This window comes from Callorhinus ursinus, unplaced genomic scaffold, assembly GCF_003265705.2.
Source record: "Callorhinus ursinus isolate GAN/ISIS: 27379988/994484 unplaced genomic scaffold, GSC_fseal_2.0 scaffold134, whole genome shotgun sequence".
NCBI classification, from domain to species: Eukaryota; Metazoa; Chordata; class Mammalia; order Carnivora; family Otariidae; genus Callorhinus; species Callorhinus ursinus.
In genome coordinates, this window is record NW_027397196.1 from 410,039 (window position 1) to 424,688 (window position 14,650).

Here is a 14,650-nt window from a genome sequence, read left to right on the forward strand (position 1 = left end):
TGCTCCCGACCCCACACGGCTTCAGTGCCACCCATCTCTTTGGTGGGGGCTTGGGCCCCTCTGGGGGGGCTTGCAGTGCCTCCCCGGTCTGGGTTTCCCTGGTCACCTTTCTCTGGAGCAGCCGCGTGGGGCCAGGGATCGGCCAAGCATTGTGGGGCTCCTCCTGCCCTTGCCCTGACTCTGTGTCCTGCCTGCCGGGGCCTCCACAGACTGGACATGGGGGGAGCGCTGCGAGCGTTGCCGGCCCGGCAGCTTTGGCAACGCCACGGGCTCAGGCGGCTGCCGGCCCTGCCAGTGCAACGGGCACGGGGACCCGCGCCATGGCCACTGTGACAACCTCAGCGGGCTCTGCTTCTGCCAGGACCACACCGAAGGTGCCCACTGCCAGCTCTGCTCCCCTGGCTACTACGGGGACCCTCGGTGAGACGAGCCCGCCGGGAGGGCCAGGGCGGGGTTAGGGACCAGATGGGACAGGGCGGGGCCTGGTCTGACGCTCTTGCTCATCTCCCTCCATCTCCCCAGGGCCGGTGGCTCCTGTTTCCGGGAGTGTGGGGGTCGCACCCTCCTCACCAATGTGTCCTCAGTGGCGCTGGGCTCACGCCGGGTCGGGGGGCCGCTGCCTCCAGGGGGTGGGGCAGCAAGAGCCGGGCCAGGCCTCTCCTACTGTGTGTGGGTTGTCTCGGCCACTGAGGTGCTCCAGCCCTGTGCCCCCGGGACCCTCTGTCCCCCGCTCACCCTCACCTTCTCCCCCGACAGCAGCACGCCCTGCACGGTGAGTACCCAGGGTGCCAGAGTTCAGGCCCGTGTCTCCCCCAACCCAGTCTGAATCCGCAGACGGACCCTGACCCCGCCTCCCTGTTCCTTTATCCTCCAAACCCTAAGCTCTCTTCCTCAGACTGCAGACCTTCATTCCGAAGCCCCCCCAGACCCTCCCATTCCCCTGATCACCTCCTATTTCCTGGGCTCCCCACTCCCTGGTCTAGGCATGGTTAATATTTGTACTTTGTGTGCCAACTCCGACCAGTAGGTAGTGGCCGCCAGGAGCTGTGTATTGAGAAAGAGCCTCCGTGCAAGAGTGCCTGATCCATGCGCCATGTCTGCTGCGCACACAGGAGGGGAATGGTGGCCACAGTTTGTCTGTCCAGAAGTCTCCCGGGCTCAGATTGCCCTCCCCTCTTGAGCTCCTCCTCCTCCCAGACCTCCCGCGTCCCTCTTTCTCACCCTTGCCTTCCGTCCCCTGATCCTTCACTCTGCATCCTCCGCCTCCAGCTGAGCTACGTCCTGGCCTTTGATGGATTCCCGCGCTTCCTGGACACTGGTGTCGTCCAGTCGGACCGCAGCCTCATCGCTGCATTCTGTGGCCTGCGACGGGACAGGCCCCTCACTGTGCAGGCCCTGTCTGGTACGGGGACTGGGCAAAGTGGGACCCTGTCGGAGGCTGTGTAGCCCTTGCCCCTTACGCTGTTCCCCCCCCCGCCCTCCCCCCCAGCTCTGGGGCGGGGGATCAAGACCCAGCCCGACTCTGCCCCTGACGTGCCAGCTGATGCCGTCCCTTGTTACATCTGGGCCTCCGTTTTCTCAGTTGAGGGGCTGGTAGAGAGGTTTGTCCTGGCTGGACGGCCTCTCTGGAGGGCAGGGCCGAGTGGGACAAGTCTCTGGGAGACACAGAGTGTGGCTGGTGTGGAGGCCCCCTGCCCATCTCCTCAGCCTGGTGATTCTCCACCAGGGGGGTTTTGCCCCTTGGGCCCTCTGGCTCTGTCCTGAGTGCTCCTGGCATGTCACGGGTGGGGGCCAGAGATGCCGCTCTGCATTCTGCAGTGCACCGGACAGCCCACAACCAAGGCCCTGTTACATCAGCAGTGCTGAGAGTTTGGGAACCGGCTCCGTCTGATCGAGTAGCACTAAAAGTAATTTGTCACCTGTGGCAGTTGAAGGACCCTAGTTTGAACCATCGTAGATCGGCGAGATCTCCAAGGCTGGGAGAGAGGGCAGAGGGGTAGTTGGCCCGCTGGGGGTTGCACTCAAGCCCAAACCCCTCCCCAGGGATCAGCTAGAACCGAGGGGCCCTCGATTTCATTTCACTCAGCCGTTGTGTACCGAGCACCTTCAGTGAGCCACGCCTGAGCTGGGTGCTGGGGATCCAGCAGGGAGCAAGGGGACGCAGGCCCTGCCTTCGGGGACCCACGGCGGGGGGCAGGGGGACACACACAGCACTGAACAAATTCTAGTCAGAATAGTGACACCTTTGCCAAGGGGCAGAGGAAGTGGGAAGGAGCAGGCACCTGGCCTGTCTGGGGAGTTGGGGAGGGCTTCTTCACCGAGGTGAGATTTCACTGGAGCCGTGAAGGGGATGTGTGGGCGAGGGAGGAGGGCGGCTTCTCCAGGCCCGAAGAGCAGCAGGTACCCAGGCCCTGAGAGGCCGGAAGGGGCCTGCAGTGCTAGAGTGCTTAGGGCTGGGACAGTGGGGGCCTTGAAGTCAGAGGGCCTACGGCCACTCCCCACACCCCCCCCTGCTTTAACATAATTTTATTGAGGCACTGTTTACGTATCCTATATCTAATCCCTGCCCCCCCCCCCCCCACTAATCGGTTTTGTAAGGAGACCCGGTTTTATGCCAGAGCTGTAGGGAGCCGTGCAGAGTTTGGAGCTTGCCAGTGACGGGACTGGGATCGGAATTTGACGGGTTGGATGAGGGTGTGCAGCGTGCAGAACAGTGGAGCATGGCAGTGATCACACATGATAAGGAGAGCCTTGTCGCCCTGGCCAGTGACACCGGATTTTCTCTAACCCTGGGGGTAGAGTAATGTCCTGGAGCCCCGCCCGGCCACGAGCCTCTGGCCCCTCTCCCCCCACAGGGCTGCTGGTGCTGCACTGGGAAGCCAACGGCTCCTCGTCGTGGGGCTTCAATGCTTCAGTGGGTTCTGCCCGCTGCGGGTCGGGGGGCCCCGGGAGCTGCCCGGTCCCCCAGGAGTGTGTGCCCCAGGATGGAGCCGCAGGTGCTGGACTCTGCCGATGTCCCCAGGGCTGGGCTGGCCCCCACTGCCGCATGGCTCTGTGTCCTGAGAACTGTAATGCTCACAGTGGGGCAGGGACTTGCAACCAGGTATGGGGGGGGGAACGGGCAAGCCACATGGGACAGGGGTGGTGATCTGGCTTCCCCTGAGCCTCCTTCTTCTGTTCCCCAGAGCCTCGGTGTATGCATCTGTGCCGAGGGCTTCGGGGGCCCTGACTGCGCCACGAAGCTGGACGGCGGGCAGCTGGTCTGGGAGACCCTCATGGACAGCCGCCTCTCAGCCGTGAGTCGTGGATGCCACTCTGTCCATGGAGGTGCCACGCAGCCCGCCTCCTGGATGGTTCTCCCCTCCCTGCATTTCTGGGACCACCCCTCAGCCCTGACTCCCAGCCTGACCCCTCGGGTCCTCACCTCCACCCCCAGGACACTGCCAGCCGATTCCTACACCGCCTGGGTCACACCATGGTGGAGGGACCTGATGCCACCTTGTGGATGTTTGGGGGCCTCGGCCTGCCCCAGGGGCTGCTGGGGAACCTGTACAGGTGAGGACTGTCTCCCGGAGGTGGGATGCCCGAGTGAGAGGAGGTCACAACCTCAGGAGATGCTGAGATGTGTGTCACATAAGAGTCCCTTTGGGGGTTAAAAAAAAAAAAAAAACTGGCGTAAAAAACCCTCTAGAGATGCCTGGGTGGTTCAGTCGGTTAAGCGTCTCCCTTCGGCTCAGGTCATGGTCCCGGGGTCCTGGGATGGAGCCCCAGGGTCCCCTGCTCAGCAGGGAGTCTGCTTCTCCCTCTCCCTCTGCCCCTCCCCCTGCTCGTGCTCTCTCTCATTCTCTCATGTGCTCTCTCTTTCTCAAATAAATAAATAAAATATTTTAAAAACAACAACAAAAACCTCTATAGGTGAAGGACACCAAAAAGATACTGGGACACTTGTCACAGGAGGCTCGCTTTGGGGTCTGGGATACTTATTTGGGTGGTGCTACCCCAGGGGGGATGGTAAGATGGTTGTCAAAGGAGGGGTGCCCTAGGGGATTTGGGGATAACTGTGCAGGGGGGTCACTCCAGGTCATGCTGGGATGCCTGTATGGTGAGACTCCTTTTCTGCAACCTTGGTGCCAGGTACTCAGTGAGTGAGCGGCGGTGGACACAGATGCTGGCGGGAGCCGAGGATGGGGGCCCAGGCCCCTCACCCCGCTCCTTCCATGCGGCTGCCTACGTGTCCGCTGGCCGTGGTGCCATGTACCTTCTGGGGGGACTCACAGCTGGGGGTGTCACTCGCGACTTTTGGGTCCTCAACCTCACCACCCTGCAGTGGCGGCAGGAGAAGGTGAGCCCCTCTCCCTTCCCCCGGCTCTGCTAGACATGATCCATGTCTAGCAGGGCCAGCCAGAGGGCCTCCTGCCTGTTTCACCCCCAGGGGATGCAGCTTCTCCCCACTCCCCACCGGGGCTCCAGTATGAGTCCCAGAGTTGAATCTCAGCCATCCTGGGTCACATTGTAGTCCCGAGCGAGCCTGTGGCCAAGTGGGTGGGGTAGTCTTGTCCGCTTGGCTGGGATGCACGCACTGTGGGTGGGTACAGTCAGCCCCACGTGGCCAGAGTGAGAGCACAAGGGCCAGGGCTTCCCAGAAGAACACCAGGCTGCCCCCACCCGCATCGGTGACACTGAGCAGGCAGAAATGGCAAGGGGCCTCCCACACACCTGCTGGGACCGTGGCAGGTTGGAAGCTTGGGGTCTGACCAGCCCCGGGCAGCTCACTACCTCCTTACCTGGTTCAAGGGGAGTGTCCGGAGTTCCGAGTCTTGCTTCTACCTGGAAGATGACCCCTAACCTCCAGCTCCCTGCTGACCTCTGCCCTTTATCCCCTAGGTGCCCCAGACCGTGGAGCTCCCGGCAGTGGCTGGTCACACCCTCACTGCCCGCCGAGGCCTGTCTCTGCTCCTGGTGGGCGGGTACTCCCCCGAAAATGGCTTCAACCAGCAGCTGTTCGAGTACCAGCTGGTGACTGGCACCTGGGTGTCTGGAGCCCAGAGCGGGACACCCCCCACCGGTAGGGCTGGGGATAAGTCAGGGACAGCACCTTGGACGCCTGGCCATCCGGGGCTTTGTGGAGGCTCTCTGTCCACTGCCGTTACCCGGTGGTCACTGCCCTTAGACCTTGTTATGTCCCTGTCTTCCCCCCCCCCCACGCCCACCCAGATTCGCAGACCCGCTCTTGAGAAGTTCAGTTCCCCATGAAAGGCTACCCACCTCCTGCCCAGTGACAGTGGGTCATTGCGTTCCTCTCCCGGGTCCTGGGTTCCTTTCCCTCAGGCATTCCCCTTCTCCGTTCTTTGCTCATTGTCCCCCCAGGACATGCAGGTCACTCCGACTCCCCCTCTTCTCTTGCCCGGAGTCAGTAGAGGTGGTCCTTTGGAACCGAAGCGGGAGGGAGGGGTTGACAAGAGCTCCTCGGTGGCGTGGTCCCAAGAAGGGGAGCCCAGGAAGGTGTGAGGGCACTCCTAATCACCAGCCCTCCCCCCAGCGTCTGCTCCTTCCTGCCCCCCCAGGTCTCTACGGTCATTCTGCCGTGTACCACGAGGCCACTGACTCCCTCTACGTGTTTGGGGGTTTCCGCTTCCACGTCGAGCTGGCAGCCCCCTCCTCTGAGCTCTATTCCCTGCACTGTCCTGACCGCACCTGGAGCCTGCTGGCCCCTTCGCAGGGGGCAAAGGTCAGGAAAAGAGGTGTACACAGTTAGATCCAGGGGGCAGGAAGGAGGGAGTCCCCCCTTACCCGGCACCCCAGGGACTGGCTCAGCCCTGGACTCCTGGTCCCCTCCTTTCTAGTCCCCTAGACTCAACTGTGGCGCCCCACACATCTCCCCTTCTTTCACTGCTCGCTTGGAGGGAAGCATCCTAGACGAGGAGGTCAGAGGCCTGGGTTCTGCCCCAGCTCTGTCCCACTCTTGGCATGGCCCTCAACTTCCCAGCCTCCCCATCTGTAAAACCTGGGACTGAGGCTCCTTGGGCCTCCCGCCTTCAAGGCCAAAGGAGATAGTGGATGGGAGTACGTGGACTCCGGATGTGCTGGTTAGAGACGATTGAGTTTTCCATCTGCAAACATATCTCCAAGCCCTTTTGGGGACCGGACTGTAGGGGAGGCCCAAGCCTCACCCCAGGATGCCCCCAGCCAAGCTGGCCAGGTCACAGGAGAAATGTGGGATTCATCTCAGGCAGCCTGGGCCAGGTTCCTGGGGAACGGCACAGGGCATGGGGGTTCTGGGAGTTCAGGGAAGGGAGCTGGCCCTGGGGGCTGCTCTGAAGAATGAGGGAGGTCTCCTGGACGAAGGAGCTGAGATTTGAGGGAGATTAGGGTTGGGTAGGGCTGGTGGGGGCTGAGGTGTGGGAGGGTGCAGGGTGGCGGGTGGGCTGAGAGGCAAGCGGAGGAGTGTGGGCTCTGACCGGCCATCCTGCGGGTGTCTCCCCAACAGCCCCGCCCCCGGCTTTTCCACGCCTCAGCCCTGCTGGGGGACACCATGGTGGTCCTTGGGGGGCGCTCGGACCCCGATGAGTTCAGCAGCGACGTTCTGCTCTACCAGGTCAACTGCAATGCCTGGCTCCTGCCCGACCTGACCCGTAAGTCCAGTGCTTCCCCTGGGAGGCCCTGGGGACATCCTGCAGGAGCCCTGGCCTGTCCTGGGTCGCTCACTCATCCGGACTCCCTCAGGCCCCTACAGACCCTCCGGCAAAGCTGCTTTCCCCTCTGTTACCTGAACACCCATGAACACGCCCGCCTTCCTTTTCTTTTTCTAGAAAGTTTATTTTTTGTCCTGATTATAAAAGTAATAATATTCGCTATATGTAATTGGTGAAATAAGAAGGAAAAAATCCCCCATGATCCTGCTCTCTAGAGACAGCACTATTATACGTGGGGGTGTTTCTTTCCAGTCTGCTGTTCGGAGGCCGGAAAGGGGCTTGGACCTTGTCTTTCTGTTTCACTTCCCAGTGTGACTGTGTATGCCTCTGGGGCTTTTCCTTTTGCGTCTCTCTCGTACTCTCTGTCTCTAATTCCCTTTTGCCCTTATCTTGTTTGCTACTCTGTGACTTTCTCTTTTTTTCCCCTGGAGGATTTTTTTTTTTAAATTTTTAATTTTTCAAAAGATTTTATTTATTTATTTGAAAGAGAAAGAGAGAGAGAGAGAGCACAGCAGGGGAGGGACAGAGGGAGAAGCAGACTCCCCACAGCGGGGAGCCCGATGTGGGACTCGATCCCAGGACCCTGGGATCATGACCTGAGCTGAAGGCAGACGCTTAACTGACTGAGCCACCCAGGCGTCCCTCTTCCTGGAGGATTTAAAAAAACTTGAGGTGAAATTCACATAAGAAAATGAACCCTTGTGAAATTAACGATGCAGTGGCACCTGGTACCTTCAGGAGGTTGTGCACCGAGCACCTCTGGTTCCAAAAGCTTTGTCTCCATCCTTATTCCATTCTTTCTGCTTCCTTTTCCTGTTTATCTCTCCCTCTCTTTTGCTGTCCTTGTCGATTCTCTTGCCCTGTATGGCCTTACGTATCTTCTCTGTCCATGTCCGTCTCTGCCGTCCTTAGCCCGTCGCTCTGCTCGGCATCCCTCTCTGACCGGCCTCTTCATGGGGCTCTCTTCCCTGAGTCTCTGAATGTTCTGTCTTTCCCCAGGCCCAGCCTCTGTGGGGGCCCCGATGGAGGAGTCTGTGGCCCATGCTGTGGCGGCGGTAGGGGGCCGCCTGTACCTCTCAGGGGGCTTCGGGGGAGTGGCCCTGGGCCGCCTGCTGGCCCTGACCCTGCCCCCTGACCCCTGCCGCCTGCTACCCTCACCCGAAGCTTGTAACCAGTCTGGGGCCTGCACCTGGTGCCATGGGGCATGCTTGTCCTGGGACCAGGCCCATAGGTAACCATGGTGACCGAACGGTGCATGGGTGGATGGTACTGGTGCCCTCCGAAGGGGGCTCTGTGCTAGGCCAGGCTTGTGGGGGGAGGGGGGCACTCAGGAGGGTATTGTCCGGACAGGGCACCGGCTCACATGGGAAAACGGGCGCTGCATCACAGGCAAGGTCAGGCTGGGGGACCCCTGAGTGAGAAGCCCTGCTTGTGGGCTGGGGTGTCGTCCGAGAATGTTTTCTGGAGGAGCTGGGTCCGAACTGGCTCCCAAATGACCACTAGAGTTTAGACCAGCGAAGGTTCCCACGAAGAAGCGGGGCTGTGCCTGGTGTATTTTAGGGACCATCTGTGCTGGGGGAATGTGAGACTGGAGCGGTGGTGGGGGCAGCTCAGGAAGGGCTCCCAGTGCCTGGCTGTGGCGCTGGGCTTCTGTTGTTCGGGAGGCCAGACATCTCAGGAAGCTGAAAGGGCTGTCCTTGGTTCAGCACAAACTCTTTTGGCTGCATTGTTACCCCGAACCGGTGTGAGGCTACTAATGGCCTTGGCTTGTCCCATTAAATGTGTCATTGTGTTTGCTACTGAATTATTAAAGGGTTTGATTTATGGGGTGCTCCCCCAGATTCCAGTAGGAGTGTTATGTAACAGTGGGTACACCCACTGCTTTTCTAAAATCTGGAAAGTTCTGAAATTTGTGCCTTCAAGGATTTTGGATAAGGGATTATGATTATGAACCTCCACTGTGGGTGATGGGGAGCCAGGGAAGGTTTGAGCAGGGGAGGGCAGGGGCAGACCTGGGCAGAAAGCCCTGGGGCTGTTGGGAAGGAGCCAGCGGTGAGGGCAAGCTGTGGGTGGAGACCTGGGAGGAGGCTGAGGAGGAGGAGGCTGGAGAAGAAGAGACCTGAACTGGGCAAAGGGCTGCAGGGGTGGAGAGTCGGGGAATGCCTTGGTGGCTGGAGGGACAGGGGAGTGTGGGATATTGTCCAGTATCTCTGGCTGGAGTGGCAGGGGGCCGTGAGACCATGGCCAGGTGGGGTGGGGGAGGAGCAGGTTGGGGAGGCCTGGGCTGAGACCAGTCCGGGATACACGTGGCGGGGGGGAGCCGAAGGATGATGTCCAGGAGACACCGGGAAGAGGCAAGGGCGGGTGGAGGAGGGACGGGGTCTGGCTGGGTGTGCTGAGCCAGGCCTCCTGCCTCCCCAGGCTGGGCTGCGGGGCCCCCCCATGCTCCCCCATGCCTCGCTCCCCCGAGGAATGTCGACGTCTCCGGACCTGCAGTGAGTGCCTGGCCCGCCACCCCCGGACCCTGCAGCCTGGAGATGGAGAGGTGAAGCGGGGGAAGGGGAGTGGGGGGCTGTCTCGGGAACTTCAGCTGGGATTGGGTGGGAAGAGCTGGGTCGCGGCGGTGGGGGGGGTTGCCAGGGACCCTGAGAACCCCGCTGAGCCCATGTTCCCCCACCCAGGCATCCGCCCCCCGCTGTAAGTGGTGTACTAACTGCCCTGAGGGTGCCTGCATCGGGCGGAACGGGTCCTGCACCTCGGAGAATGACTGTCGCATCAACCAGAGAGAGGTGTTCTGGGCCGGGAACTGCTCGGAGGCTGTGTGCGGGGCTGCCGACTGCGAGCAGTGCACCCGGGAGGGCAAGTGCATGTGGACCAGGCAGTTCAAGAGGACAGGTGCGGCTCCCCACTGAGGACGGCCTGGGCCCCCCCTCCCCCCGCCCCGGAAGGGGCAGAGCGGGGGAGGGCCCGGAGGCCAGGCCCAGGCTCTGATTCCTGTGCCCTTGACCCCAGGGGAGACCCGCCGCATCCTCTCAGTGCAGCCCACCTACGACTGGACGTGCTTTAGCCACTCTCTGCTGAACGTGTCCCCAATGCCGGTGGAGTCGTCACCCCCGCTCCCCTGCCCCACTCCCTGTCACCTCCTGCCCAACTGCACCTCCTGCCTGGACTCCAAGGGTGCAGACGGGGGCTGGCAACACTGCGTCTGGAGCAGCAGTCTCCAACAGGTACTGCCGGGCGGGGTGTCCAGGGGGCCCTCCCAGCCCTGCCCCTGCCCCTCTGTCCTACTTCCTCCTCCGTTTCCCTGGCTCCGGTCCCTCCATGGTGCTTCCTGTCTCCTCCTCCTTCCTCTTATTTCCTCCCCCACCAGCACCTCCTCCTTCCCTCCTGGCCTCTCGAGTGTCGTGTCTGCTAGGACCCTGCCACGCTGCCATCTTCCGGACCCCGCAGCCAGGGTCACGGTACCCCCCATCCTTCCCCCGACTGCTAATGCCATCTCGCCTCTCCCTCCCAAACCTCTGTGCTTGCCTTCTCTGTCCCTTTCTCTGCTTTTGGAACTTCTGGTTGTAAGGTACAGAGACCCGCTCGGTTTTATTATATGGAATTGGGGTAGGAAGTCCTGCGGCTCCGTCCTTCTCGGGCCTCAGGGTCTCTAATCTCGGCCGTTCTCTGCGCGTCTCCATCAGCCCCTTTCTCTCGCCTTGATCATCCGGGGTTAGCTCACATTCTCAAGGGCAGACTTTGACTCAGCTGACCGGTGAGATGTCCAGCCTTGGCCTAGTGAGACATGGCCAGGGAGGGGTAGGAACACGGCGTTCAGCTGTGGGCTGGAGAGATGGCTCTCTGTAGGTGTGGTCTGGGCAGGCAATGTGGGTACCAGGGACAGTCCACCCCTTGACTGTCCGGCTCCTGCTTACCCCGTAGAGTCTGGTCCAAAGATGGCTCTGCTTAGCATGATTTGGCCGCCCCCAGTGGCAGCCACAAACCCTTCGACCCCCAACCCCACCCCAGGGGGAGACAAGAAAGATTCACCTCCTGCTGTCACATCCAGAAGCAGTGTCGTTCGTTGGGCCGGAGTTCTGGGTCTCTGAGTCCCAGTGATGTCCACTTCTCATTCATCCTTGTGGATGTCCACGAGTGACCACTTGCCATCTCGCAACACATGCGCCTACGTGAATCTTTGGTAAAATAGGACCGATAACAACAGACCCAACACCAACAACCCGTTCTCCAACTCTCTGGACACCAACTGAGTGTCTAACAACTCCGTTCACTCCTGACACCGCCCACCTAGCACTGGGGCCAGATCCTACAAAGTTCAAGTCCCACAGGCCTGCCCCCATTTTGAGGCCAGTCACGCCCTCAGACTCCCTGTGCTTCTGACCAACGAACTGTAAATCGGTTTCTACCACCCCCACGGCAGGTTTGATCATTTGCTAGAATGGCTCACAGACCTCGGAGAAACAACTACTCGCTAGGTACCTGTCACGATGAGCTAGAATCCCGCTCTCGGGAATTAACATTCCCATATCTCTTCCAAGAGCGCAGGGGATGCAGTTGATGGTGTTGGGCAGCATCACCTGTGGCCACTAGGGAGGTCACAGCAAAAAAAAGCTGTGCAGACTGGGGACTTGGTCTCCCACCTCCCCCCCCCCACCAGGTTGCCCCACCATCTGCTAAGGGGTGCACTAAATTTAGATCTGGAAGCCAAGCTCCAGCAGGTCAGCAAGGCTCAGCTCACTGCTGGCTGTAAGCGTCTGTGGGCTCAGAGCTCCGGCCACAGCAGCGAGGGTGTCTATTTCAGGATTGCGTGGTTGCTGAGTGCTGTCAGGCAGCCTGGACTAATCCCTGTCTTCTTAAGGCCCGAACAGTAAATGAAATACTCTGACACCCTGTGGAAAGTTCCCAAGAGTCTGACCCTGACTGCACACCTTGTCTGGGTCCCAGGACGTGCTAAGTGATGGCGTGTGAGCTACTGGGCAGCCCCTGACCGCAGACTCCGCTTCCCAGCCTAGCACAGGAGGACCCTGTGGCCCCAGCAGCCAGCTCCACGTTTTTCCTAAGTGACAGTGGCTTGCAACCCTGCACCTGTCGCTAGTTTCTGTCCCAACCTGGGATTGTTGCCTCCCTTTGGTTGTGAGAAACAGCCATGTGCGCTAAGCCAGGTGGGGAGACCGACACCGCCAGTCACACCAACACAGTGGTACTTCTTGGAGCCCAAGGTGCAAAGTGCAGCCAGGCCTGGCGACGGAGCCTGGAAAAGCTGCCCTCCGCTCCCCCTGCCCCGCGTGCCGTGGGCTTGGGGTGTGTGGTCCTCATCGATGCTTCCTTCTGCATCTGCTCTTTTCCTGTCCCTCTGTTCTTTTCATTTGCTGTGATTTGCTCATCCTAACAGCCCCCAAAGCCCTCACCTCCAGAATCTTCCAGTTTCAAGGATGCCCCTAGCCTGACTCCCATTGTGGACTCCCAAGTTACAAATGCTTGACAGGGAGAATGTGATTAACCCCTGTTGGTGTCCACTCTGACTCATCAGCTGTGGCCAGAGAGGGGCGAGAGCTCCGAGGAGGGGGTGCGGTCCGGGAAGACACCCAGAGTGTGTTTGATCCTCTTTCTCTGCCTCTCTCTTGCCCACCCCCCCACCTCATTTCCCATCTCCCCTCCCCTGTACAGTGTCTGAGCCCCTCCTACCTGCCCCTGCGATGTATGGCTGGAGGCTGTGGCCGCCTGCTGCGAGGACCCGAGAGCTGCTCCCTGGGCTGTGCTCAGGCTTCCCAGTGTGCCCTGTGCCTGTGGCGCCCCCACTGTGGCTGGTGTGCCTGGGGGGGCCAGGATGGGGGCGGCCGCTGCCTGGAGGGTGGACTCAGCGGTCCCCGTGACGGTGAGCCACGCTCGGGGGTGGGTCTGGCCCAGAGAAGCTGGGGGGCGCCGGGGGGTCTCGGAGGTGGGGCTCAGGAAGGTAGAGCGAGGGCCCCGGGTGGCTGGGCGGCTGCTGCACAGGCACCCGGGGCAGCTCTGCGTGTCCCTGCGCCAGGGCTGACGTGCGGCCGGCCTGGGGCCTCCTGGGCCTTCCTGTCCTGCCCCCCTGAGGACGAGTGTGCAAATGGGCACCACGACTGCAACGAGACGCAGAACTGCCACGACCGGCCGCACGGTTATGAGTGCAGCTGCAAGGCAGGCTACACCATGGACAAGTGAGGCGGCGGGGGCCCAGGCGACTGGGGGGGGGCTGGAGGGGGGGCTGTGGGAGCAGGGGCCGGCACAGGTGTGAGGCGTGCGGTGCATGCAGGAAGGGGTGGAGGGCCAGTGCGTGGAGGGGCAGGGCTCGCCGGGAAGAGGGAGGATGGCAGGCTAAGCCCCTGAGGGAGATGGAGGCTAGACCCCGGAGGCGAAGCATGGGACAGACCAGGGGTGAGCCACGAGTTGAGGGTGGTCTAGTGGGTGGTGGGCTGGCCAGAGCCCTGAGGACCCCGGCCCTGCCCTGACCCTCCACCCCCCCCGCCCCCTGCCCCCCGCCCCTGCAGCGTGACCGGGCTGTGCCGCCCCGTGTGCGCCCAGGGCTGCGTGAACGGCTCGTGTGTGGAACCCGACCACTGCCGCTGCCACTTCGGCTTCGTGGGCCGCAACTGCTCCACCGAGTGTCGCTGCAACCGCCACAGCGAGTGTGCGGGCGTGGGGGCCCGCGACCACTGCTTGCTATGCCGCAACCACACCAAGGTGGGCTGCCCGGGGCCTCCGACGCGCCCCGGGGACAGGCCCTACCGGCCCTCAGCCCGCGCGCCCGCGCCTTGAGCCTCACTCCGAGCCTGGAGGAGCCAGCCCCGGGGGTGTGGGGGGCGTGTGGGGAGGCTTTGGGGACACTGCCTGGATTCGTGTCAGAGAGGGGCCGCCCCGGAATAGGGGACAGAGTCAGTGCTGGACTAGGGAGGTGGGGCCATGGAGGAGGACTTCGGGTGGTGCAGGGAAGGGCTTTCTGAGCTCAACACTTTGGGCTGGACGGGCATGAACGCCACCCCCCTCGGCCCGAGTCACCAGAGGTGTGCGAGCAAAGGCAGAGGGCTAAACTGCCCCAAGGCTGGGATGGCCCAAACCAAGAGCCTGAGCCCCTGCCGCCCTCCCGCGGTGCTCCCAGAGGGCCCCTTCTCCCACTCCACCTGCTCTGACCACCCCGTCCCCGGTTTCCAGGGCAGCCACTGTGAGCAGTGCCTCCCCCTGTTCGTGGGTTCAGCCGTGGGGGGCGGGACCTGCCGGCCGTGCCACGCCTTCTGTCGTGGCAACAGCCACGTCTGCGTCTCCAGGAAAGAGCTCGAAATGGCCAGGAAGGAGCCCGAGAAGTACTCGCTGGATCCGGAGGAGGTAGGAGAGGCCACGGGCCAGGACTCCTGGGTCTCGGGGACGAGGGGGCTGGCCCACGCCTCTTTGCGATCACCTCGTCTTTCCTTGGCCAGATTGACAACTGGGTGACCGAGGGGCCCAGTGAAGATGAGGCTGTGTGTGTGAACTGTCAGAATAACAGCTATGGGGACAAATGCGAGAGCTGCCTGCACGGCTACTTCCTCCTGGACGGGAAGTGCACCAAGTGAGAAGCAGGGGGCCGGGGACCCTAGCCCTGCCCACGGGGAATAGCTCTGGGAGCCACACCCCTCTCCCCGGTTCTCTGCCCTCAGGCAGGAGCGGACAGGATCCCCAGGGAGGCCCCGGGCTGAGGCCGAGCTGGGGGCCATGGGCCAGGCTCAGGTGGGAGACCCCCTCCCTCAGAGGCCGGTGCTGACACGCAGACCACAGAGCGTCTGCCGTGGAGACTAGGGGGCAGAGAGGGAGCTGCTGAGGGGCGAGGCCTTCGGGCGGCCTCCCCCCCCCCCCCCCCTTCCTTCCCCGAATGCTCAGTAGACTCAAATCATTTGGACCTGGCTTCAAGTCCTAACCTTGCCGCTGACTGGCTCCATGGCTTTGGGCAAATG

At 61.8% G+C, this 14,650-nt stretch overlaps 1 protein-coding gene across 2 annotated transcripts in view; it reads left to right on the forward strand.

The window, feature by feature from the left end:
- The window catches only part of MEGF8 (multiple EGF like domains 8), a 37,819-nt gene that overhangs the window by 19,484 nt on the left and 3,685 nt on the right, over positions 1-14,650 (forward strand). For both annotated transcript variants that reach the window (XM_025849693.2, XM_073890278.1), the window contains 19 exons: positions 210-420; positions 523-772; positions 1,270-1,402; positions 2,856-3,103; positions 3,186-3,296; positions 3,437-3,555; positions 4,135-4,342; positions 4,885-5,065; positions 5,565-5,728; positions 6,488-6,632; positions 7,692-7,923; positions 9,114-9,237; positions 9,374-9,587; positions 9,705-9,919; positions 12,363-12,570; positions 12,724-12,883; positions 13,214-13,406; positions 13,875-14,045; positions 14,138-14,268. In XM_025849693.2, the coding sequence (XP_025705478.1) occupies positions 210-420; positions 523-772; positions 1,270-1,402; positions 2,856-3,103; positions 3,186-3,296; positions 3,437-3,555; positions 4,135-4,342; positions 4,885-5,065; positions 5,565-5,728; positions 6,488-6,632; positions 7,692-7,923; positions 9,114-9,237; positions 9,374-9,587; positions 9,705-9,919; positions 12,363-12,570; positions 12,724-12,883; positions 13,214-13,406; positions 13,875-14,045; positions 14,138-14,268 (3,418 nt within the window). The remainder of the gene's footprint in view (positions 1-209; positions 421-522; positions 773-1,269; positions 1,403-2,855; positions 3,104-3,185; positions 3,297-3,436; positions 3,556-4,134; positions 4,343-4,884; positions 5,066-5,564; positions 5,729-6,487; positions 6,633-7,691; positions 7,924-9,113; positions 9,238-9,373; positions 9,588-9,704; positions 9,920-12,362; positions 12,571-12,723; positions 12,884-13,213; positions 13,407-13,874; positions 14,046-14,137; positions 14,269-14,650) is intronic.